Source organism: Schistocerca nitens, chromosome 4 (genome assembly GCF_023898315.1).
Source record: "Schistocerca nitens isolate TAMUIC-IGC-003100 chromosome 4, iqSchNite1.1, whole genome shotgun sequence".
In the NCBI taxonomy this organism is placed as follows: domain Eukaryota; kingdom Metazoa; phylum Arthropoda; class Insecta; order Orthoptera; family Acrididae; genus Schistocerca; species Schistocerca nitens.
Window position 1 is genome coordinate 385524126 of NC_064617.1, and position 26275 is coordinate 385550400.

Sequence of the window (26275 nt, forward strand, 5' to 3'; positions counted from 1 at the left end):
GCTATTTCATTAGGATTTCAATGCCTCTCTGGAAGACGATTTCTGCATGTACATGGAACGTTTTCTTTTCATTGATGTTAATTCCCAGGTACCTACACATATCTTTTCTTTTCTCAGGTTGCTCATTTATTCTGATTGTGGGATTTCTCGTTCTTGATAATGGTCCATTTAGTAACATATAGACTGTTTTGTGCACTACTATCGTTAGTTTGTTTTCTATGCACAAGTTGCTTTGTCTTTCAAGATTTACCCTACGTTTTTCTCTAATTTAGCCACTGTGTTAGCAGATAATGTAATTAGCAGATCGTTTGTGTAGCTGATGCAGCCACTATTGTTTGTCATACTTTGAAGCTGGTTCTATAATGACTCTATGCCAACATCCCAGACTACAGAGCCGTGTGGACAGTCTTCGGTGATGTCTTTTACAGTTTTTTTTCAGGACATTCTAATTGCACTTGCTTGTCTGTGTAAGAATCTTGAAGACTGTTGTAGAGACTATGAGTGTGTGGTGTCTGTTCCTTCGAAAGCTTCGCACCTGTGCAACACTATATGTAAATGGAAGGGGCGTCACTGCTGTCAGCTGCAGCGGGACATTAGGTGGAATCTGCAACTATGAGCGAAAATGTTTACCATCCCAGGGACCGAATCCAGGATCTCCTGTTTACTAGGCAGGTGCAGTAACCACTGCGCCATCCGGAACACAGTGTTATCGCTACTGCATAGAATATCTCGGTACGCCTCACTGCCTATTCACGCTCCCACCGAGCGCTACGTGTTCCTGTTGGAATCTCTGAGTAGTCAATGGGAATATAACGGACAGGGAGTACAGATAGGTGGCGCTCGGTGGGAGTGTGGATCAGCCATGAGGCCTACCGAGATAGTCCGTGAGGTTGCAATAACCCTGTGTCCTGGATGGCGCAGTGGTTACCTCACCTGCCGAGAAAGCAGGAGATCCAGGGTTTGAATCTCAATCTGGACCACATTTTCGCTCGTCACTGCTGATTCCGCATAATGTCCTGCTGCAGTTGATAGGAATGATGCCCCTTCCATTTACACATAGTGCTATAAAGACACCTTACGAACAGGCTAGGCCACCACAGATTATCAAACATCCCAGCAATATCAATCATTAAGCCTATAACATACCTGTCGATTGAGATGTTCACGACATTCATTGCGTGACTTATCGCATCCTCAGTGAGTCACCCTTTCCTAAAACCATACTGCATTGGGCTCTTGTCCACTAACTGTCTGTGATCCTCAGGCGGTGGCACAGAAGCTTTTCCTGTACTTTGGTTACAGCATTTAGTAAGCAAACTGGTCTGTATGATTTCGGTTCTGTTGGATCTCATTCTTCCCCGTTTTTTTAGTATAAAGGTATTCGAGATTTTCCAGATTCTGGACTACCAATCCTGCAAAAGACATTTGTTTAATAACATCGTTGTATATTACACAATTGGGTCCACTAGCTGATGCAACACTTCTGCCAGGATTCTATCAGGTTCTGGTGCTTTCTTCTTATGTAACTTCATTTGGTGTAGGTACATGTTGAAACACCACCAGGTGTTTTTAAAGAAAATCAAAAAATGGAACACCAGTCGACCAGAAGAGTTGGCAAAGACATTAATTATGAATCCACACTAAACATTCATTCAATTATTTGTACAGTTTTTTGTTTTTACACACACACTCTCTTGTAAACTGAAGGACAATGAAGGTGTGCGATTATAAATACGGAGTATTACGAGTTCTATGTATCATATGTGTGCGTGAATAATAGTATATTGAACAACAGTATCAAGTATTTTTTATTTATTGAAGTGAAATGAAAACCAAGAAAAATTCAAATAAACACTGAACATTTCTAATAACTCAATCGTTTTAAATCCTAAAAAAAGTGTGTTGGTATGCATATTCAATAATACTTAGTAATATGTATTTATTTATACCTTTTTTTATTAATAAAACACAACTATTGCCAGTCTCACTTTTTCCCGGGTAAAAGGAATCACAACACTGATATTTCCCACTATGTCGTCATCATGCCATCAAATCTTCTCGGGGTTGATAATGCAGTGGGTGATTTAACTTTATTACGGAAAGTTTATATGGAAAACTCCAAACATCTGTTACCATTTGGCGCTTAATATCTGCCACCCACTGTTGTACTCATCTTTCGTGTAGTAGTTCTTTATATTGTTGCTTGACAGTTCGATAGAAAATCAGCCTTTTTTGTTGTTCTGTTTCCCCTAAAGAAATCTGCTAGTATCTCCTCGCCTGCCCTGCTTTACGTCTTAAAGACTGCAGGGTAGGACTCCATGGAACCTTAGACCCATCTGAATTCCTAACAAATGTTGGGATCACATTGTCTTGCGCCAAACTGCAGCGCTTGTACCAATTCGTCTGCTTTGGCGTCAACATCAAATCCCCTTCCTTGCAGTAGTTGTATCTTGAATTCTGCCTTTAAACATTCCCAATTTTCTCTGTGTAGATGTTGTAGTCACTCTGGATGGATGTTAGTGCCTACGTCATTGTCTGCATGTATAATTGTGAAGTAAATAAGATTATGGGCACTTGTTGTAAGTCCATCACTGATCTTCCAGGTGGCAATGTGATGACTGACTTTCGAGTTTGCTAGGGTGATATATATATCTGCTGCCGCACCTGCATTATTTCGAAAAGTAGGTAGGTTGAGTGGTCTCTTAATGACATGAAGGTCAAATTCAAAAAATGGCTCTGAGCACTAAGGGACTTAACATCTATGGTCATCAGTCCCCTAGAACGTAGAACTACTTAAACTTAACTAACCTAAGGACAGCAAACAACACCCAGTCATCTCGAGGCAGAGAAAATCCCTGACCCCGCCAAGAATTGAACCCGGGAACCTGGGCTTGGGAAACGAGAATGCTACCGCACGACCACGAGCTGCGGACTGAAGGTCAAGTTCTTGTATGGTGTCCTGAAGGCAGAGACATCTTTCGTCCATTGCTCTGCTGTGCCACAGTGTTGATTTCGTGTTTGCGTCTGTTATGAAATGGTGCCTGTCCTGTTGATCCAGTACTGCTGCCGTATTTAAGTTTTCTATGTATGGTTGTATGTAGTGACTTTATTGAAAATATTAATTAGTTTTAAAATTTTCCAAAGTCATTATTTCATGTCTTTAATTGTACCACAATAGTTGTCTTTGGATATTGACCTGATGTTGCGATCTGTGATCTAACTGCCATGTGGGGTAATGCCCCATTTCTTGAATATGGCTTCTGTGTACATAATATTTGTAGGTTCATCTCCTCTAACACTTTCCAGAGTTCTTGCATCACCATGGCACTATGCATCACGTGTGTCTGACCGATTTTAATCATTTGTATCTATTCCTTTGCTGTTGGGTGCGATTTGGTTTCAAGTGAATGTTACAGGAACCTAGTGAGCAAATAGCTATGGAGGTAGTGTAGTGTGTAATCATATACAATTCGGCCATGTATCGTCACTAATCGCTTGTACAGATGCTCGATACCAAGTGTCTGCTGTCTTCTCTTAAAGACGACTTCAAGTAGAGTCTGCAGTTCCGTCGTATTTGTGGGCAAGTTTTTGCAACTTATCTGAATTTCCAGAAGCATTCTGTGTTTAGAATCCCATGTAAAATTATACTTACCACAAATGACTTTATAGAAAAGTTTGTATTTTGATACCTTATCGTTAAATGTATCCACCAATTACATCATGGTCTTTGCACTTGTAACAATATTTATTGTACGTATCATGTTAATCGCATATGTAGCATAATTTGTTATGCAATTATAAGGATTTATATTAATATCTCCTTTCAGTTGAGTAACTCCTTTAAAATCGAGAAAAGCATCGTAAGCTCTTGAATAACGATCTGATGGTTCGAAACTACATGATTCTTGAGGAAATATTTTGTTTCTTCCTTTTTCAAATATGGGTTACGCAGCTTATGTGAACATATAGTGATGAATCAGCCAATTGGCTATTTTTACGATTAGTTTGAAGCACAAAAAAGACATATCAAATTCTATTGAGTTGTACCAATTCATGAAACCTAGCTTAAAATTTTTCTTATTACACCAGCAACTTCCACGGTTTGTAGTTTATAGAAAGATATTGTAATTTTAGGATTTTTAGTACATTTTCTCTTTGTTGAAGCTCATTCAGTTTGTATTTAACAACTGGTACACAAATATCCATAGATTCTACTGCAGTCTTTCCTTCTTATGGAAGTTTATCTTTTATTTCAATTCTAAAACTATTATAATCAGCCCATCTAAAAAGAGCATCTCCAGCACAGGAACTCCAAGTAAAAATTATAGTAAGATAACGTATGCATAAAATTTCCTTATTATCCCTAAAGAAACCACCAAGTATATTCAATAGATAAAGCACTTCATTTTACTTACTTTTTACTTGTATTATGTATGTGTCCTCCCATACTTATTTTATCATTAAGAGATGAAGTCAAATACAACAACACAGATGATGACATAAAAGGATGCTTTATTCTAGACATAACATTATTTCCTTACTTTATGGTTATAAAAATAAAAATGTTTGCCACACAGTTAACAATGTGTCTTTCCTTACTTATTTTAAGAGATGAAGTCAAATACAACTAAACAGATGATGAAATAAAAGGATATTCTATTCTAGACATAATATTATATAATATCTATAAAATAAAAAAGCTTTGCCTCACAATTAACAAATAATTTTTTCTTAGATGTTCCATCATAAGTTTTATAATCTCTACCATCAACTCAAGTATTATTGAAGCTCATATAGGAGGAGCATGATTAGGATGAAGCCATCTATCTCCTATATTTATTTTAATTTCTGTATCTTTCATAGGAATATTTAGATTGGGTTTTGATTTCTCATTCACAGGGAATAGGTAGACCTGGGAAAGATCAGAACTGATGTTCTAAATCTTGTTCATCTAAACACAATATAATTTTATTAACACATTTCTGAAACAACTGTCACACAAGCTCCTCGTTAGTCAACTAAATTATCAGTTGTATAGCTATTTCTAATTCCTGTAAAGTATCAAAAATTGGAATATATAAAGAATAATGTGGTTCATGAATTACTGGTCCACCTAATTCAACATTAGGCTATAATGAAGCAGTAATATCTGTTTCACTATGAAAGTGAACTGTATGCTTCAGAAACATTCCAGCAACTACATTAAAATTTATGTTTATTAATTCGAATGGAATATATTTTGGAATGTCATTAGCAACTGCTTCTTCATTAGCTTCAATAGTCTGACCACTAAATCCAAGCATTATTCCAATACTACCTTATATATAATTTAACACCGCTGTCAATAATAATTCTATTTCAAATTTCATCTGTGTTAATGAGAATATTTGGCTATTTTGAATTAGCCACCAAGCATTTCTATAATTTCTCCATCAGAATACGAGTTATTATTTTTTAATTTTATATTTGGAGTTAGAAATGTTGTATAAAAACCATCTAGTGAATTTTTGGTCACTGCCACAATAATTTATTGTTACATGAGCATTCAACACTGGATTTGATACACCAAAACAATTTTTTTATAAATTAGTTCTAGTGCCCATTATTTGCAACTAAAATTTTATTTCATCTTATGAATGTTATTTCTATATGGGTTTTTAGAAGACAGAATTAGGAATGACCTGTAATTTTTTAGTGGAGTCAAAATTTGTTTGGATTTTATACGCAGCAGTAAGTGGATACATTGAGCACAGTTGGCATATTTTTATTCACCCACTTTTTTGTAGATCAGTACAATTAATAATTAATTAAATATAATATTATTAATATAATCAATTTATCAAAATCTGTGTGCAATAAAAACATGTCAGCTGCACTCAATGTACCTCTTATTACTTGTATTAACTTAAAAACAATGATCAACAATGTTTCTGTGGGCTATAAAACTTTCTTTGTTTGCTGTAGTCAAAGATGTGGATAGATTCACAAAATATAGATATGTTGATATTGACCAGAAACTTCAAAATTTTGAATTTCCTATGGTGGCTGGTAATATTTCAAAAACTGAATCTCAAATTAATGTACCTACCAAGATTTATGGATATGATGAAAAATGTCCTGCATGTCCATTAAAATTTACTAACTGTAAGAAAGAGAAACATTTCAATCTCTTTTATTTTGACAATGGGAGTAATTCACACTGTTGTTATGTAAAAATTATGGAGCCTTGTTTTGAGTCAAATTACAAAACATGAAGAGGTGAATTTATTTGTGACATGTGTTTAGTTCACTTCAACAGAATGGAGAAATTAGATAATCTCATAACAAGTTCCTTAGTTACTAAACCATTAATAGTAGAATTACCAGAAAAGGGCTCATATGTATGTTTCAAAAATTGTCACTGTCACCAAACACTCCGTTTGTTGTTTATACCGATTTTTAAAGTTCGTTATTAAAGATGAATAATTGTCAACCAAATACAAAAATGTAAAATATATTTAAATTAGTTCAAAAATATCCTGTATTAACAGAGAATGATATTTATATTGGTTTATACTAGGAAACTTTAATAACAGCAACAAAAAGATAGAAATAACAAAATTAAAATTTAAGGCTGAATCTCATATTATGAAATACTAAAAACATGTACCATCTGGTTTCCTATTTAAGGAAGGAGCAAATGAAAAATATTAGAAAATTTTTCTAGAAAATTTATTTAACTTAATAATTAAAAATGTGTCTATCCATATGATTACATGGGTTTCTTGGAGAAATATGAAGAGATATATCTTCCAGCGAAAGGAGAAATTTACAACAAAATCAATGAGTGTGCGGTGAGTGATGAAGAACACACAAAATTTAGTTTTCGAAAAATTTTGTGTCAGAAAACTTGGTGAATACCATTTATCTTAAATCTGATGTTTTGTTATTGGCTGATATCATGAAAATTTTAGGAAAACGTGTATGAGCTGGACCCATCATGGTGTTTTAAGGCACCTGGTCTATATTGGGATGCATTACTGTAAAGGATTGGACAACCACTATCATTATTACATGATTACTATATAATGTTGTTGGTGAAAGCAAACAATAGACATAAGGAAGATTATGAAGTAAAAAAAAAATCAAATTATTTAGCATATTAAGATGCAAACAGCCTCTATGGTTATGCTATGAGTTAAAATTTACTACATGGTAGGTTTGAATGGGATGATCCAAATAATTTTGATGCTACAAAAATAAGCGAAATGCCAGACACTTCCTAACTTGGATACATATTTGAAGGATACCTGGAATATTCTAGAGAACTGCATATTCCATTGACTCCTGAAAGTAAAATTGCATCAGGGATTAAAGAAAGTGTGTTATTGACTACTCTGGATATCAAGTATAATTATGTAGTTCATTTTGTAAATGTTAAACAATATCTGTCTTTAGTGATGAAGATAACTAAAATCCATACAATTTTAAAATTCAAACAACCTGATTGGTTAAAGGAATATGTAGACTTGAAAACAGGAACAAGAACAAAAGTGAAGAATGATTCTGTGAAAGATTTGTATAAGTAAAGAATAAGTCTGTGTTTGGCAAGAGTCTCGAGAACATAAGAAGCAGAGTAGATAAAATTAGTATAAGATGCAGAAATGTGTGATCAACTTTAGAGGATGAACAATATTTAATGAAAACCTTGTTCCCACATACGTAAATAAGACAAAGAACAACATTCAATAAGCCAGGTTATGTTGATATGAGTATACTTTATTTATCTAAAGAACTGATGTATAAATTTTACTTTAGAGAAACCAAAATACGTAGAAAATTCTGAGCTATGTTATAAAGATACAGCTGTGTGCATAACACAAAATCTGAAAATTTTTCTGAAACATGAAATCAGTTGGTGACAAAATAGAGAAATAATCTAAAGGAGTCAAGAAATGTGTTATGAAAAATAAAATAATCTTAGAAGACTATGAAGATTGTTTGTTCAACAGTGCACAACATTATGGAACCATAAATGTGATGCAAAGCATTAAATATGAAATTTATTCAATTGAGATTAATAAAAAAGAATTGAGCCCACATGATAACAAGAAATATGTTTTGAAAAATAAAATAGATACATTACCATATGGACATTATTCATCATTATCACCTTCTTCATCATCATCAGGTGTATTCTTCGTAATCACTATACTCCCCATGACTATGTCCTCCACTGTATCCTCCATCACTGTATTCTGTGTCTCTGTTTCCTTCATTATCACTTTATTCTTCATCATTACTATATTCTTCATACTGAAAACTCCAGTCGTTATTTGTTAAAGATAAAGAATAATATAATTCCATATTTTTTTCAATTTTTGTATTAGTTCCTTAATAGAAGAAACATTAAAGGTTTTTTGTCGTTGTTTTCTGAGATTTATATAGAAAAATATAAATATTGAAATAAAAATAATATCTTAATAAAAAATTTTCTATATAAACAGAGCCCCAACTCAAGAAGGTCAACAATGCTAACAATTCAATTTGTTATAAATTAATGACCTATACATTAATTTTTTTATAACAATGGTAGCTGTGAATATTTAAGCACTAACCAAGGTAAAAGATTTGTATTGAACTCAGTAATGAGTTTAAGATTATTTTTCCAGATATTTGAAATTAATAACTAAATGAGATTTTCAGTGTATTGAAGAAGCACATATTAAACTGAGATGTAAAGGAATGAAGAATGATAAAAATTATAATAATGAATTTCTAGTTCAAAAATTTTAAAGGGGTCTATACAACAAACCCTTAATTATATACATCCTCAATACATATGATTCCAGAGGGGTAGAATACCCACCCAGAAAATGTTAAGATTGGAGAGGTTTGAGGTACTTTTTCCTAGTTTAAAAATTTATTTTTCCTATATATATTTATAATCTTTAAATGGACAAGAGTAAGGAGTGTAGTCAATCTGTGGAAATAAAAAATATTAATAAATTTGTAAGGATATACATTAACAAAATGTTACATGTGAATATGAAATAAATGCATTCAATCCTGCACTAAAAAAACACATAAAAATAACAGTTCATCTTATGTGTATTACAGAACAAAAATTAGGAAAATTTTAGGTAAATGTTAAGTAAAATGTATCATATATATCATACTATTACATAATTATTTGTAATAAAAGAAGTGAGTAAGAACTGGATTGAAGAGACAGAAGGCACATTTGGTGGGTTTTGGGTAAGTATTTTACAAAAAAGTATTGTTTTTCACGACTTTGTTTTTTCAAAAAAAAATGCAAAAAGCTAACAAATGTACCTACTGAAATGTTAATTATTCTTTGACTAAATACTGAGTTTTGTGTATACGTTTATTTTTTGTCTTTTATGTTGTTAACAGATCTGTTTATTGGTTGTCACATTAGTTGTCGTATATGAACAAGAGTAATAAAAAATTACTGTTCACTATTAGACACAGATTACACCTGTAAAATGGTAACCCAGAATCGAAAAAATAAACACCAAATACAGCACCAGTACAGCACAAAGCAAAGCGATGCCTTCACATTATGAAGAGATACGAGTTCAAACGAAGAAAGAGCTTTCACATTTACATAAGAACTGAGAAGACAGATTAAAGAATGGCAAGCACGTGACACATCGCGTAATGATTGGAAAGTGAATAGAGAAACAGTATATACGGCAGACGCGGAAACTGAGACGTATAACGAGGCCGATAACCGCCAAAGATGAAAACACAAGTGCCAAAGTTCCTAGTGGAGAAGCCTGAGCTTTGGTTCGCAATGCTACAATTAGCATTCACACACAATAAAGTTAAAACGACGATATGAAGTCAGCAGTGGACGTTAGTAGCCTTAATGCATGAGCAGCGGCGATGGTTGTGGACGTAATTTTGAAGTCTGCTGCACACAATCATTATCGACACTTGCGAGACAAGGTGGTTCAATTAATGGGAAAGACGTTAGACCAACGGACTCAGCAGGTTTAGTCATGTGTGGCTCATGCATCTGCCGCTGCTAATGAAGATGGTCGTAGTCTCTGGTGGGAAAGACGACGTTCATTCTATGCTGACAATAACCGACAGAATGCATGTGACAGTAGGGCAAGCAAGCACCTTGGCGATAAAACAGGATGTCAATAATGGCTACATAGCTCAGACAGGAATCGATCAAATCTGTCGACGAGCAGCTTTGTGGTTTGAAGTCACAACTGGCAGCAATTCAAAAGCAATTATCGGTGCTAGAGTTGAACAAACTGTACAATGAGCAAAGTGTTAAACCGAAAGGGCGTATGTCAATACAAAGGAGGCAAGGTCGTGAAGGGAGTTTGCTAGTATCACAAAAGATTTGGCGTGTGGGCGACAAGGTTCTCATTCTCCTGCTCGTTCCCAAACAGCAACAGCGGCGTGCAGTAGGTGCAGCACGTCGCATAGCTACACTAGGGCGCCAGGATAGTGACAAAGGGACAGACGTTATGGAAATGGACAGTGATGCTGGAGTGACTGAAAGCAACGTGGTGTCAGCACTCGAGATCGGCCCAATTATTCAAGAGGACTCTTCTGTGCACATGCAGATATCTAAGCAAACTCCTTTAACGACTAAAAATCCGCTTCAGTTGCCAGTTATTTGTTAATGCATTCCACAATCGGTTTCAAGCATAAATCTTCTTCTTCAGGGTCCACCAAGTAATCATGGGAACAAAAACGTGTGATGGTCGGGCCAGTCAGTTATGGGGGTCGCATCCACATCAAACAAACGTATGGGCGTGTAGGACCAACAACCATGGCGCCTTCCTGAACAGTACAGAATGGATGCTTGCCCACTTACATTCTCATATCCCTTTTATTTGGCAGACAGGAGGATGCATACATGCTACTTGAGTAATTCTGACTCGAAAATTACTGCACTCCAAGTGGGACAACAGAAGAAAAAGACAGTAGGCGCATCACTCAACTTACCCCCCCCCCCCCCCCCCATTAACAACTCGTCCATCACGATGTATGACGAACAAGAGATGACTGTGGATATAGAGCTCAGCAAGAGTTTTAAATAGAGATGAGTGCTGGTTGCTGTGCATGAATCGATCCTTGAGGCAGATTTTATCCACCATCAAAAGCTGCAGTTACGGCTGAGCTCAGTGTAAGTTTGGGGGAGAAGTGGGGATGAAAACGATAGGCAGAAGTGCTAGCACAGCCATTGTTTTACCGAAAGAAGCAGTCACATAGGAGATGAAGTAAGAGATTCATAGTACTAGACAGAAGGTAGTAGGTACCACATAATGGACAGAAGGTAGTACATACCACTATGCCTCATATCGAGAGGCACCCACATGCCTTGCTCATACTGTGGCATCAAGCAGTCAGGCCTGCAAGATGAGTGGTCTGCCAAGCGAGTGGATTCATTCTTATTTATTGAGTAAAATGAACTCTAGTACTCACAATTAAGTTACAAATTATCCTCCTGTATGAATAATACGCAACTGAAACGCACAACTGACTATCAGTAATTTACAGAACTCTGACTGTTCACTACGCACTGGCAATACCACATTTTCTTTTTTTTTTATTTAACGGCTTTTATCAACACATGGCCATCGCACTGAATATGAGTGGCGCACACATTATAAATTCTGGATATCATGACAACATACAATTCGAAGGAAAAGGCCACCAATCTTTTTCTTTTCACTATCTTATTTATTCCGATAAATTCTATAACCTAAACACACAAATTCTATAACCTACAACAATAACACATGAGAAATTCCGCCCAGTGGGCATGGCTTTACATTGGTGAATCTCTATCTTATGGTCTCGTAATTATTTAACTCTACAGTGCACTTTCTGGATAGGATGGTGGATCTTTTATTATTTCTCACACTTCGACTCTAACAATCATCATCACGAAACTTTACTCCAGACCGAGCAGTACAAAAGGAACACGCATAACCCAATACCTCTGAAACTACCTTGCTACTCTCCCATGCAAACCACACATATTTAAATTACATGGCATACACCACACTACAACATGAAATACTACACAGGGAATAGTCACAACATTATCACTTTCAGCTTTCCCACTTCAATTAATATTTATCCCAGTTTCACACGATCCTGCCCCACTTCGTAATTTTACTTTTCTACTATGATCTCTGGAGATATATGCACGTCTTCCTGTGCAATGCAAGCCAAGTGGCGTTGCTGGATAGACGGCTGACTCACCTTGTTTCTCTCTCAGAGTGTTATAGTTTGAATCAAGCGTCACACGGAAACATAACACGCAAAGTAATATTAAGAACATATTCATCACACACATGAGTCCTCAACTGATACCATGGACGAGTACTTCTCTTTATCCTTTGTCTCATACACAGATTGAGACTCACACAGTACTTACCACGTGGAAGTACTCGCCTCTAATTTCAAGTCCTGCACACGCTATTTCTTAAATATTTCAACTTATAGTACACACGCTAGTAATTCAGCTTAACTTAAGCACACGGAAGTATTTCAACTTATTGCTACACGTGGTTTCATTGTGACCGTTGGTCACTTCTGATGATTACTACGATCCAAATAATATTACCTGCCTGACATTTAATTCTCCCCACAAAAGTTCCTGAAATAGAGAAATTATTATTTCAAACTACTCTTAAATATTCCACATGCATACTATGTCTCCACTCTTTTGTCTTTACGGAGCACAACTAAGACAGGTCTTAACAGCACAAGATCCAGCGGCAGAGTGCTGAAACATGGCCGTTCTTCAGGTTCTCTCGCACCTCTGTCGAAGTGGGGGAGCACCTTGTACCGTATTGGTCAGCCACATTTCAGGCGCTCAAAGCTCAGGTAAACTTCATCTCTTTGGTCCCACCAAAGGTGGCCAAAGGATCGTCTCAAAGATGATCATATATTCACATTCACTGTCGGCAGTTAGCAGACGACCATACATTCATTCATTTCACAGATCTCACCAAACTGGATGTAGGGATTTATTTTGTGGGAGTGCACATGTGATCAATTAAATAAATAAATTGTCATTCTTTCCTGCACTGGTATCCAGCTTCGCTGTATTAATTGAAATTGAGTTATTTTACAAAAAAATGTGTTGTTCTGACAAAAATAATGACGTATGTTGTACCTATTTTCAATGTTGGGCGATACTGTACCCTTTCAATATCAAGACTGTCACAGGTCAACCAGTCTCCCAAGGACCCAGAAGACTAGCTACTTCGGATAGCCTGTGTGGACTTCCACAGAGATGTGGGTGTCACTTGGGGACTGCCACATGCTTAACACATGAACAGTACCTGACCCATATCCTGCGCCAAATTTGTCGTATTTTATGCATAATTTAGCTGGGGCCACAGTCTCAATGCAACTGGCTGCAAAAAGGGTAGAAGCAAATTCCAGTTACTGAAGAAGACATTCTCAAGATGGCTATGATCTTACCTTTCAGATTATTAGAACATCTCCATCTGCCATTTGTATTGAAGAATGCGCATATTAATGAAATGCTGAGTTAAAACTGTCTTTTGCCCGCCCAATAAAACACGAGTGGTACTGAGAAGTGTGAAAGGTGATCTCGGGTTGCAAAAGGCTGGTGTATACCAGATTCCCTGTAAGGTTGTAAGACTTACATTGGACAGACAGTGTGCACCATCGAAGATCATTGCCAAGAAGATCAAAGGCACACACGACTGAAGTATCCTAACAACTCGACGATTGCAGAGCACTGTTTGTCCGAGAAACACGAGGTGGATTATGAGCATACTAAGATCTTGGCCCAGACGGCTAAATACTGGGACAGTGTTGTCAGAGAGGCCATCGAAATTCGCACCAGGGACGAACTCATGAACCGAGACTGCGGTTCTAATCTTAGCAAAGCATGGGAACCAGTACTGAGTATAATTAAGAAGATACTCAGCAACGAATCCGATCTGGCGAGCAGGACAGTGTAGAAACTGCATCGACGCTGCCACAGACACCGACTCCTCCATCTCAGCGACTGCCGACGCTCGCCCGCATCGCGAACTCCGAAGGGAACAGCCCATGACGGAAGGGGATATAAGATGGCCACCCACCCGTAGGAGTTCAGTTCGTCAGCGCACCTGACTGTGGCGACAAGTCTGATAGCCGAAATATTGTGCCCATTGGACACTATGAGCCAGCAGTACGCCCGTTAACTATTCTGTACAACTCTTTAATTCTTGTAAGAAGTCATTATTATCATCTTTTGTTTTAGCAGTCTAATTTATAATAACTGTATGGTAAGATATTAATACCATTTTGTAATACAAGTTTTTCATCATCAGAACTTGAAACATTTTTATTACTTATTTTTGAAAGATCTGATCAAATTCATTTTTCTATATTGTTTTTTTGTCAGTTGAACGTTGCTTATAATCATCGAAAGTAATTTCATTTTTCACAACTGTTTTCTTAACTCCTCACGAACTGTACAATGGTATATTTCTGGTCTTATACTAATGTGTTCTAACATAATTTTTCCACATTTTTCCTCTTTCCTTTTCTCTAAAACTTTCTTATTTACTCATGGAAGTTCATAAATATTTTCTTTTGAATAATCACTTGTATCAAAGTTGTTTATCACTGTCTTAATATCTTCATAGAAATCTTCAGTTCTTGTATCGTAAATGAAATAATCAGTGTCCATGTAACCTAAATCAATATTTTCGCCATTTTTTTGGTTTAATAATGTTATAATGAATATCATACATTTTTATTTTTATCTATAATATTCATTCCAATATAAATATGTTTGTTGAACATAATTTTAATTTTCTTTATATGAAATGATACAAGATTTTCCAAAAATAGTGTAGTATGCACCTTATTTAGTTTTGAAATATATTTCGTATATTTACTATGATCTGTTATATATTAATATATTGTCTAGCTTTAATATTTTCCACAGTTTTTCAAACAATGAATTATTCATTAACTTCTAGAATTTTTCAAAATCATTTGGTGCCTTTTTTCTCATTATTGTATTAAAAGCAATGTATATCTTCAATCAATCTGACTGTCCAAATGATGAACTTAAAACATGTTTTTCTTTATTATTTAAAATTGGTGATAATTTATTTCCTCTTTATGGTGCTAAAGGTAGAGCATTAGTAAATCATGTAATTTCCTTGGATATTCTCATTCAACTTCTAAAATATAAACATGTTTTTAATCATCTGACATTTTTAATATTTTTTCTGAATTCAAACATTTTAGATCTAATCACTCGTAATTTTTAAATGATAAAAATCCAGAAACTGCCCAATCATATAAATTATTTGCATGTAAATTTGCAATATAATTTGATTGTTTTGTTGGCCTGAAATTTTTCATATATTTTTTTTGATTATGCATATCTTTCAATACTTCAAGAAATTCCACATCAAATTCTTTTTCAGGAAATATCATCATATCAAAATCATGTGATAAATCAAATCCGATTTTTCCATTTTTAAACAGAATCCCAAGATAATACTGGAACTGTAAAATACCAAGACGACTCAAATTTATAAGATTTTATACATATATCTCTAATAGTTTCTAAAATATTTGCTAAAATTGAAACATTGAATCTGTTATATAATTTTGTGTATTCATCTAAATTTTTAAAATGGGATTTGTCCCAACTGTTATTGCTCTTTCATAATCTTCGTCTGAAATATGATCTCAATTAAGTGTTGATAAAAACATTCTTTTTTAGGTAACTCAGTTTCTTTTAATTTCTATTCAGAATCATTATATTTGTAAGGATAAAATAATTTCTTAATTATTAAAACTAATTGACCTCATTCAAAAGTTTTGCTGTTTCTCTAAATTGTTCTTTTATAAGATTAGACGATCAATTATCAATACTTGAAGCCACAAATTTAAATGTATCTAAAAATCTTACAGTTGATCCATCTTCAACATGTTTACTGAAACAAATATAGTTTTGTTCATTAGTTGCTATTGCATCAGTATCTTCATTATCAGCTGCTAATACTTTGATAAAAAAATGAACATCCTAATTTGTTAAAATGTGAATATAATATGGTATAAAGGTAAGATTTATATAATTAATATTGCATTCTTCATGTGCAACTCCTCGATAATTTCCTAATAATGCCAGTGATTTCTTAGTTTCTTTTCTCCAAAAGTAATTTTTTTCTCAAAAATATAACAAGTTTATGAATTTTTATAATTGATTACATCTTACTTAGTCAATTTCATCGGAATATTTCGTTCATATATTCCAGCAATTTCTTTTGTTTCTTCTTGTAAGACTTTGATCGACTTTTTGCTGAATATTTATGTGTATATGCAATTGGATTTTTATAATTTCCAATACAATATTTAACATAATAACTGAATGTGACTGGTAAATATTTTTGATATTTGTAATTTAAGGTTTTTCAAGTTTTGCTTGACAAGTTTGAATATTTTTTTAATAAACATTCGAAATCTGCATAAATTACAAAGTGAACTAGTAATTAATCATTATATTATTTAAATAAAATGTTTCACCTTTAAAAGGCATATATATATTTACTTCTTTATGTTCTTTACAATCGTTTTCATGGAATTCTAATTTTTCTTGTGAATCAGATTATCTCCAATAGCTCAGAATGACAAATTTTTCCATTGTGTTTCTCTGTTTGTGAACTAATTAATCTACAGAAGGTTTTTATCCAATAATAATGAGAATTATTTTCATCTCCAATTAAAAGAAAATTAACATGTTTTTCTTGTTTATTTTGTTCAGGGTTAAGTGGATATCCAATAATTTTTTTCTTCTTCATATACATAAGCATCAACTGAAATATTTGACTTCCTTTAAAATTTTGGAATAACTGTTAACTGAACAGGAAAATGAATTTTCTCTTTTTCAAAGAGTTCATCTAATACTAATCCAATATTTTTACTAATCCTTCCCACATTACGTGCTACAGGATATAATGCTTATTTTATTGACTAAAGAAAATATTTTTTATATCTTCTTTTTTATGATATCAACAGTTTTTATCTTTATTTACTCTTTGTAAATGGATATAATAAGAATCCAAAAACGATCTATATATTTTTGCTTTACATTTCTTCCATTTCAGGTAGTACTTTATTTGTTGATCTTCTAAATCTGCTGTTCTTGATAAAACTTGATTACTTGTTTTAAAACGAAATTCTTGTATTTCAACTTCTCTTTTAAATTTACAGTAAAATTTTATATTAACTTAAATTGCTTTTTTATTTGAATTAATAATTCTTTAATTTGTTTATTTTTTCTTCTTTAATTTCATTAAGAAATTCTTCTGGTTCAACAACATTGTCATTATTATTATTTTTTATTTAAAAGCAGAACCTTCCCTATAAATTCGTTTACGTGATTTGCAAAAATCTTCATCATCTAGAGAATTGTAACAAGGGAAATTTTTCTGAAAACTTTTTTGTTTAATTTCTTGATATTCATCTACTGTGAGTTTTTGAAAATAATTCTCATTTTGTTTATTGAGATTACTTAATGGTTTTATACTCAAATCTTTATCATTATTAACTTTATCATCATTTCTTTTGATAAGATTGATTAATTGGCTTTTTCTAAATTTAGAATATTTTTTATTTTTTTCGTATTGCAAATTTGATGTTGTTCTGTTAATTATCTTTTATTCATTTCATTATTGTTGTCATTGTTAATAATATTGTCAATAGGATTTACAATAAGATCATTATATTTTTCCTTTTTATGTCTTGGAGAATTTTTTAAATTTTCTAGTTTAGCAATTTATCGAAGTTCTTTTAAGTTTTATATTTTACTTCTCTCTTCTTTAGATCTTTATTAATTTCTTTCCTATTAAAGTAATCATAACATTCTAACAGTTACATTTGATTAACTATTTTCTTTGAATAATTTTAAAATCTTTATAACTCAGTTAAGACTTTCCTTTACTGTAATTTTCTAAGTTTTTAAATACTTCAGGTTTGTTTATCGTTTTTGTTTCCATTGTACTTATTATTAATGAAATTTAAATTTTTAATTTTTATTTGAAACGTTTATTATTAAAATGTTCCTCTGATAGTTTTTGCTTCTTATTTATGAAGAACATAATTTATTAAATTTGTAAATTTTAAATGAGAAAATGATTTTTTGGCGTTTTTGATATGGGCAAATAAGATGTTTTGGTCCTTACTTAAGTATAGTAAAATGTATTAGATTTGGACAGTTTTAAATTAGAAAAAGAGGAATTTAGTTTTTTTACTGTAGGCAAATGAATTTTTTTTGGTTGGGGAGGCTGCAAAATTAAAAATCAGATTCTTGGTTTGTAACCTGGAATTTTTACTCGAAAATGCTCTTTCCACCTGAAATCTCATACTCATACTTTTTATTCCCTTGTTTTCAGCAATTCGAAAGTATTTCTTTATGAATATTTTGTAGCTTATCTCCTTGAATCAGTAAAATTCAGCTCTATTTAAATTTATTTTACAATCATTCGTATCTCTTGATGATTTACTAATCATTCTGATTTAAGAAATGATAACTATTTCCTTAATTAAGTAGGAAAATATATAAAAACAAACATGTTAAGGCCGCCTTTCTCGCCTCTAGAGGTACTAGTGTCACTCCAAAAAAGTCAGATGATAACAACTTTCTCACAAGTTATTTACGTGACTGTATGTTTGTGGTTGCAGTCTGTTGGTAAACTCACAACTAAGCAGTGCTCTTGATGGGGGATATGCAGCGTGAGACGACTTATGTCGACTCTGTTCTTGTGATTTTAGTTACCAGCGTCAGTCACTTTAGTTTGTGTTTTTAGTTACATACTTACTCATGAGTTATGAAGAAAAGTATTATAGAAATAAATAAATTGCACAATATCAGGACGAGGTAACTGCAAAGTTAATAGCATTCGGACGCCTCTAACATAATTACAGTTAATTTTAAGGAGCCAACATAAATAGACTCTTGGGTATAATTACTAGTCCCATTCAAATAGCCTCAGTTTACACAAAAGCCAGGCTTGTCGTAATAGGAATTATCAGAAAATAATAAAAAATAAACCACATAGTTTCCTGGAAACACCAACAAAGAGCTCTAAGAATCTGGGAGGAAATCCATCTTGATACACAGTTTTGCAATATCGGTAATTCCACAGACAATAGGAGACTTGTGCATAAATCATAAAGTAACGCCGATAATACGGAAATTGCTTATTGTGGTAAATTAAAAATTTCATTTTCCTTGGCAGAATTTTTTGCACAAAACACCATGAGATGTGGGATTGGTCTTTAAGAGACCCTTGAGTAAAAGGTTGTAGTGTAGATAAAGTATGTAACTTACTGGAGATGCAAATAATTGATAGAAGTGAAGAAATTAAGGGGGCAAGGCACAAAAATAAATGAATCCTAATTTATTTCTTCTGTTCCTATATTAATTTGATTTACTGTATAACGTTGCTTCGGAAGAAGATAGTCGTATTCAGTAATTCCGTATACGGTTCCAATTATCTGTGAGTAAACACTGCCCAGATGTCTCTGCACACTGTGTCGCCACTGATATAATGCGCGCGTCGCGGAAGGGTCGGTACAAAACAGTGAAACAGTACAAATATTCACCCTGTGACATTGCTGTGTTATGAGAGTGTGAATTGGCCTTCTTGCGTCCGAGTTTACTGACAGACTGTAATTATCAACATACTCGACTTTGGCCCTTGTTCCATGGCCCATGTGCTTTTCTGATTTCGCGCGACGTTCCACGGAACATCCACAACGCCTCCGCACGTACTTTGTCTTATGAAGTTAAAGCGCTCGTTGTCCCATCTCGCAGACATGTCTCTCGAGGTGATGCGTTATACGCAAAATACATAAGAAATCCGCTCAATAGTGACAGCGACCTAAATATTAAATCATTATATCGTTTTATATTTCCTGAATATCATTCCTCGGCGAGGTAGACGTAAGGTTAGACATGTCTTCCAAAGCGAAATCTACTGTTCGTCCTGTTCCTACATGTACACTGACGAGAATGAGATGACATCCGCACACTTTCGGGGCTCGGGTAATGTGCAGCGTGCATTTAACAAATACCAGTATGCAAATTAGACGATTCACTCACTTGAATGTTCATGTCGATCGTATGTCCACCGGCGACATAAGTCGATTGTGGTTTTTGACAGCAGTGTAGGAAGTTTAAATTCTATCTGAGGCTCAGGCTTGCGTGATTATGTACAAACAGTGTTAAGGGCCGTGAAGGGGAAATGTCGAAAAGAGAAAATTGACGCTATGTCATATAGACAATGACGAAGGCTTATCCTCTTCTTACAGAAATATATTGCAATAATGAAGTTCATATTGAAGGGAGTTTTAATTTTGCTCTGTTTTGGTAAGATACTTTTGCAGAGAGTTCGCCTGACAACTTTAAATGCATTCACAAATACTAAAAATGTAGCTATAATATATTTTTTTCTTCCTTCGCCAGGTTATATAAATGTGATAGAATCGTCACGTGTTTTGGAACTCAGTGATAGGTAAGGTGTTGAAGTTTCAGCATGTAACTTGCTTGAACAGACTAGATTTGTTATAATTTGCCATGGAAAAAGTCGTATACTTGTAGTTGATCTGACATGCATCCTTGCGTATAGTTTAATATGAAACTTAGTGTCGACATCAGCCCACGTGTTTTACAAAAGTAACTAGTTTCATCGAACATTGCGTTTGTCACCCCAACAACAGTTGTGTAGAAAAGACCGGATTCTCAAGAACGTTAACCAGTCGAAATGTGCATACAAAAAAACTGACTGTACTTCAGTATTTGACATTTTAAAAGTAGCTCCGTCGAAGAAACACGCGACAATGTTAGTCTTCGCTGCAAAAATAAATCTTTATTTTTGTGTGTGTTTATCGTATTCGATAAGAGCTGAACGTGATGATAATCTTTTTGTACAATTTGGTTTGACTTTGTATGCAAAATAAGGTACACGCGTTCAATTAAGCTGTACTAAGAGCGGCTTACGTATAATATTGGAGTTTAAAATTACTGCAGCAAGCTTGGGCATTGAAGTATTTCCCTCTTTTGCTTCCAATGGAGCAAACACACAAAAATGGTCGCGCGGGGGATGGGTTGCGGCTGGAATGTGGAGATATAGTAAATTAGCAATATGTCACATTAATAACGTTATAGTGCAAGTGCTCCTTGCCAATTATCACTGAACATGAAGTATGCTCTCCTGTTATTTTTGTTGTTTCACTGCTAGTTATAGTGTTTATGCTGGAACAGGTATATGCAGAATTTTTTCCAGGTGAGGCAAGACACTAATTTGAGTTCCTCATTCTGTGACTGGAAAAAAATCATGTTCAAAGGAGGATCGGGTAGGTATCCACCCAACGTATTTTCAGAAAGATAATTTACATTAATACTAAATGCACAGAAGTTTCTCATGAATATATGCAGATTAGATATTTTTGAACTAGTAAATTGAAAATTGATACTGCTTTTTTGATGTAAGAGTCATTCCAAGTCAAATCAACACACTTTAAATAAAAATTTTACTTCACCCCTCTTAGATTTTGCTGAAAGGTGGTATACTTATAGTGGGTGCTGAAACTAAGAAAAATACCAAATTTCAATTTTTTACCTCAAACCATTCTTGAAATATGGTCATGTAAACTTTCAAAAACCAGCCAAGAATGTGTGAAGAACGGACTTTTTTTTAAATTGCCCTAGCTGCTGCCCTAATTGAGCTAGAGAACTGGGAAATGTCATTTTGCAGCATTTTTCATGCTGTTTCCAGTGATAGACAAAAAAAAAACATAGCTTCTAATTAATAACCTTTTCAAAAAGTACATAAATGAAAATTTTCAAAATATTTCCATAACTTCATACTGTTGTAAATCACATGGCAATATATGAATGTGGGATAATGATGGGTTCACTGTTAAAAAAAAAAAAAAAAAAAAAATTATTCCAGACTCTCTTGTTTTTCACTAACGGCCCTAGTTTGACCAAACTTTATGTCTGTACAATAATTCAGAGACTGGAGCCATTGTTGAGATGATGTAGTCTGTATTGTTACCTTCTAAGGCTTTGTGTGCCTACAGCATTATTGTGCACTATGGTTTTAGTGCAAACCAATTGTTACCTCTGTGTTGAGCAGTCTGTATCTATTAAATATAATAGTTCATTTTCAAGTAAATCTATACATTGAAGGACAGTTTATAAGTGTTTTTTGTATAAATATGGAACCAAGTATAAATTGCAGTGCTGTAAGAGTGCATTGTTGTAATCCATTGAAAAAGTCAAATCATTATATTAGAGACAGAAAAAAATGAGAAATGTCACAACATGGATGCCCAAATTATTTCCACAAATACCAAGTGGTGCCAAGATTTGTGATAAATGTAGGAAAGATGTAACCAAATTGAAAAATATACCAGAGCCCATCAGTGATGAAAGTGTTCAAGAAGAATCTTCTGGATCAAAGATAATCATCTGAGACAAAGACCCTGACTTCACCCTAACTTCAGTAGCTGTTAAAACATTCAACACAACACTTCAAGAACTAGGTGAGTCCACAATTGACAAGAGAAAACTAACATATAGGCATTACGCCAAATCAAAAGTGAAGAAAATCTCATCAATGACACGTAAACTTTCTGTTGCTCCTGAAACTTCTTCGTCAGATACTGATACTGATGAATCCGTTCTTGAAAATCTTAGAAGAAACTTTAAAAATTCTATAAGTAGAGCAAAAAAACTAATGATTCTTACAAGTTTACCTGAAAAGTGGAGTGTCGAAAATAATGAGGAAATTTATGTTTCTAATTACATTGTTCGGCAGTCAAAAAAAAAATTTTGAAAGAGAAAGGATTCATGGAAGGTCCAAACCCAAAACCAGGGAAGTGTTTACCAACAGAAACTGTCAAAACTGTACATTCATTTTATGAAAATGATGAAGTTAGCAGGGCAATGCCAGGTATTAAAGATTGTGTGACAATTACAGAAACAAGTGGAAATAAAACAAAAATATCAAAAAGACTCATTTTGTGTAACCTTAAAGAAGCTTACAAGCATTTTAAAGACGAGTTTCCTAACATAACAATAGGTTTCTCTAAATTTGCCGAGTTGAGACCAAAACATTGTGTATTAGTTGGCCGGAGTGGCACACACACTGTCTGCGTGTGCACAACTCACCAAAACATAAAATTAATGATAGAAAATGCCAAACTAAATACAGTAACAAACAGCAGCTTAAACAATTATAAGCAGTGCATTGCAAAAATGCTTTGCAACCCGTCATCAGTTGATTACAACATGGGAAACTTTGAATACTGCCCAGGAGAAACTGTCGTTTACGTAAAATTTTAACCCTTTCAGACCCTGTGGTTACAATTGTATACATTAATTTTCATGACATCTTAACTGCAATAGAAATATTTTTCCTCAATTTGGAGCCGATGTACACATTTGTGAATGTTCATTCTTTTCACCATGCATAAGTGCTGCTATCTGTTGTGCAGTTCTATAAACATATCAATAGATTAATGTAGCAGTGCAGAGCAGTTTGTGACCTCGAAAGTACCTGGTAGTCTTTGATAAGCTATGACCCACAGTATAGTTGAGTACCAGTATTGTTGTTTTGCATGAACATTGTAGAATGTTAATTTATTTATTACAACAATCAATATTTCAAAATCATTTGTTTTAGTCAACAAAAAGAAGCGATATTTTTCTGTGTGCAGAATTGTAGCCATGAGGTCTCATGAACAATGTTTTACATAACTTTGAGTATCTTGTGTTTCCTTCATATGAAGTGCTTGTTGGAACAGTTTCTTTTTATCCTGACGATTGTATGAGTTTTGACTGGGATTTATTCAAAACATATGAAGTATGTTGTATTACTAGGTATTGTTATGAGCAACAATTAGGAAAATAGACATAGCATTGAAGCTCCAGTTGATGACAATGTCGTTAGGTCTACTGTTAATTATTATTTTAGGAAAATACCACTACTGATATTATTATTTGTTAATATTTCAGTTCTGTTGATCATGTCAAAGAAACAGTATTTCTACATTGAGCAAGATGGAAATGTCATTTTAGAGATGCTGCTGAATGGAGAGGTGTCAGATATCAATTTATCATCAGATGAAGAATCATTTCCTGATGTAGATTCCTACTGTACTTCAAGAGAGAAGGAAGTCAGAGTGGGTGCTGACAAAAGAAACCAATGATGAGTCAACTTCAAATAATGAAAGTGGTGTGTGCAGTGACAACAATAGTGATATTCAAGACAGTGATCCACTTACCAACAATGAGCTCAGTGATGTAAAATACATTTTGTCAGAAAAAAAGACATCAAGTGGCGTCATTGTCCTCTCACTATACTGGATTCATATCACAAATGGGAACAATGTATTGAAGAAGAGGAAATACTTTCTCCTTCAACTTATTTCAGCAAGTACATTACCAATTATCTGTTCAGTACTATGGCTGATATGACAAACCTATATGCCTTGCAGAGTGGAACAATTAGCAATTTCAAACAAGCTACACCAGCGGAACTCCAAATCTTGCTTGGGCTTCATATAATTATAGGAACTCTAAAATTTCCTAGAGTCCGAATGTATTGGGACACAACATTGAAAATGCAATTATTCTTGGACAGTATGCCCAGAAATAGATTCTTCCAACTCAGAACAAATTTACATCTTGTTAACAACATGGCTATACCAGCAGACAATAAAGACAAGTTCTACAAAGTTCGGCCTATATATACTGCCATCCGTAGCAGATGTCTGGATACCTTGAATAGAAAACGAGGCCGACCATCTGCCACACCTCCAGATACACCTGTTCAAAGACGACGAGGAGAAACTAGGCCTCCTGAAGAGATTCAGTTTCATGGAGCGTAACGCTTGCCTCTTCATGAAAGTGGTGCACTGCCTACCAGGTGTGAATTTCCGGGATGCAAGAGACGTTCATGAATAAAATGTGAAAAATGTAATGTACATCTTTGTTTGTCAAAGGAAAAAACTGTTTCCTTTCATTTCATGTCAATTAGAGCCACATAATGAACATAATTCCTGACTCATTTCATTTTTTTAATTAAAACTATGGTGAATTTTGCATGTATTTTGTGTTTAAATGATTTCAAATTTATGTGTAATGTTTAAATAAATTAGTTTTGTCTGCTATGATTTCAGTGTTGATTGAGACCCAGTGTACACAAATGCGCAAAATTTTTTTTTCAAAAATGGTAACATATCATTTTATAAATGTTGCTTCTAAAATCATTAAAAAATCATCCAAGTCCATTACAGTATTTAAAAAAATTTTCCCTCCTCCAGAAAAAATTCTGGTCTGAAAGGGTTAACTCTTTTCATGAAAACTTAATTGAACAAGTTCAGTTCCGACAGTGGATATCAGTTCACTGATGTAATCTGGAAATTGTTCAGAAAACTTCTGAAGAATTCATAGATTTATTTTGTAGTAATATGCCGGCTTTGATTCGGCATGACTTCATTGCCAAGCAACAATGAACATTCCTTAACTCTACAAGAGAAAACATTATGGAATCTAAATTTTTTGTCGTATGTGATTTTTCAGAAAATTATAGTATAGTTCTACAGGATGAAGCTCAGTTTCCACTGGACAAGACAACAGATTACCATTCATCCTTTTGTTATATATTACAAACAGGAAGACAAAATTGAGCATATGAGCTTTGTCATTGTTTCTGATTGCCTGGAGCACAATACAACTGCGGTTTACACCTTTCAAAAGAAGCTAATTTCATACCTAACAAATTTCAAAAGATGGCAAAAAAGGATATACTATTATTCTGACACTTCTGCCGCTCAGTATAAACATAAGAAAAACTTCCTGAACCTTTGCCTTCATGAGGAAGATTTCAACATAAAAGCTGAGTGGCACTGTTCAGCCACCGCACATGGGAAAGGGCCTTGTGATGGGAGTAGGGGATTCAGTAAAGAGACTGTCAGGTCGTGCAAGTTTGCAAAGGCCATACCAAAATCAGATCCATACCGCACGAGATCTATTTGAGTGGGCAGCAGATATTATCACAAATGTTGATTTTGCATATTCCACTCAAGAAGACTACGCTGCTTCAGAAATATTCTTAAAAAGCCGACTTGAAGAAGCATTGACAATCAAAGGAACACAGTAATTTCACACTTTCATTCCCAACACTATATCAAAATTAATAGTCAAATACTTCTCAGGTGATATGCAGAGTTGGGA

General features: G+C 34.1%; 1 protein-coding gene across 3 annotated transcripts in view; it reads left to right on the top strand.

The window, feature by feature from the left end:
* The first annotated feature begins 20202 nt into the window (after window positions 1-20202).
* LOC126251431 (protein disulfide-isomerase TMX3) overlaps window positions 20203-26275 on the top strand; it is a 186901-nt gene continuing 180828 nt past the window's right edge. The window contains exons 1-2 of one of the 3 annotated variants that reach the window (XM_049951850.1): window positions 20203-20398; window positions 20495-20543. In XM_049951850.1, the coding sequence (XP_049807807.1) occupies window positions 20356-20398; window positions 20495-20543 (92 nt within the window). In that variant the 5' untranslated portion in view covers window positions 20203-20355. Of the gene's footprint in view, window positions 20399-20494; window positions 20544-21314; window positions 21385-26275 lie in introns of those variants that run through there. The other 2 variants (XM_049951852.1, XM_049951851.1) reach the window with 2 other exon arrangements.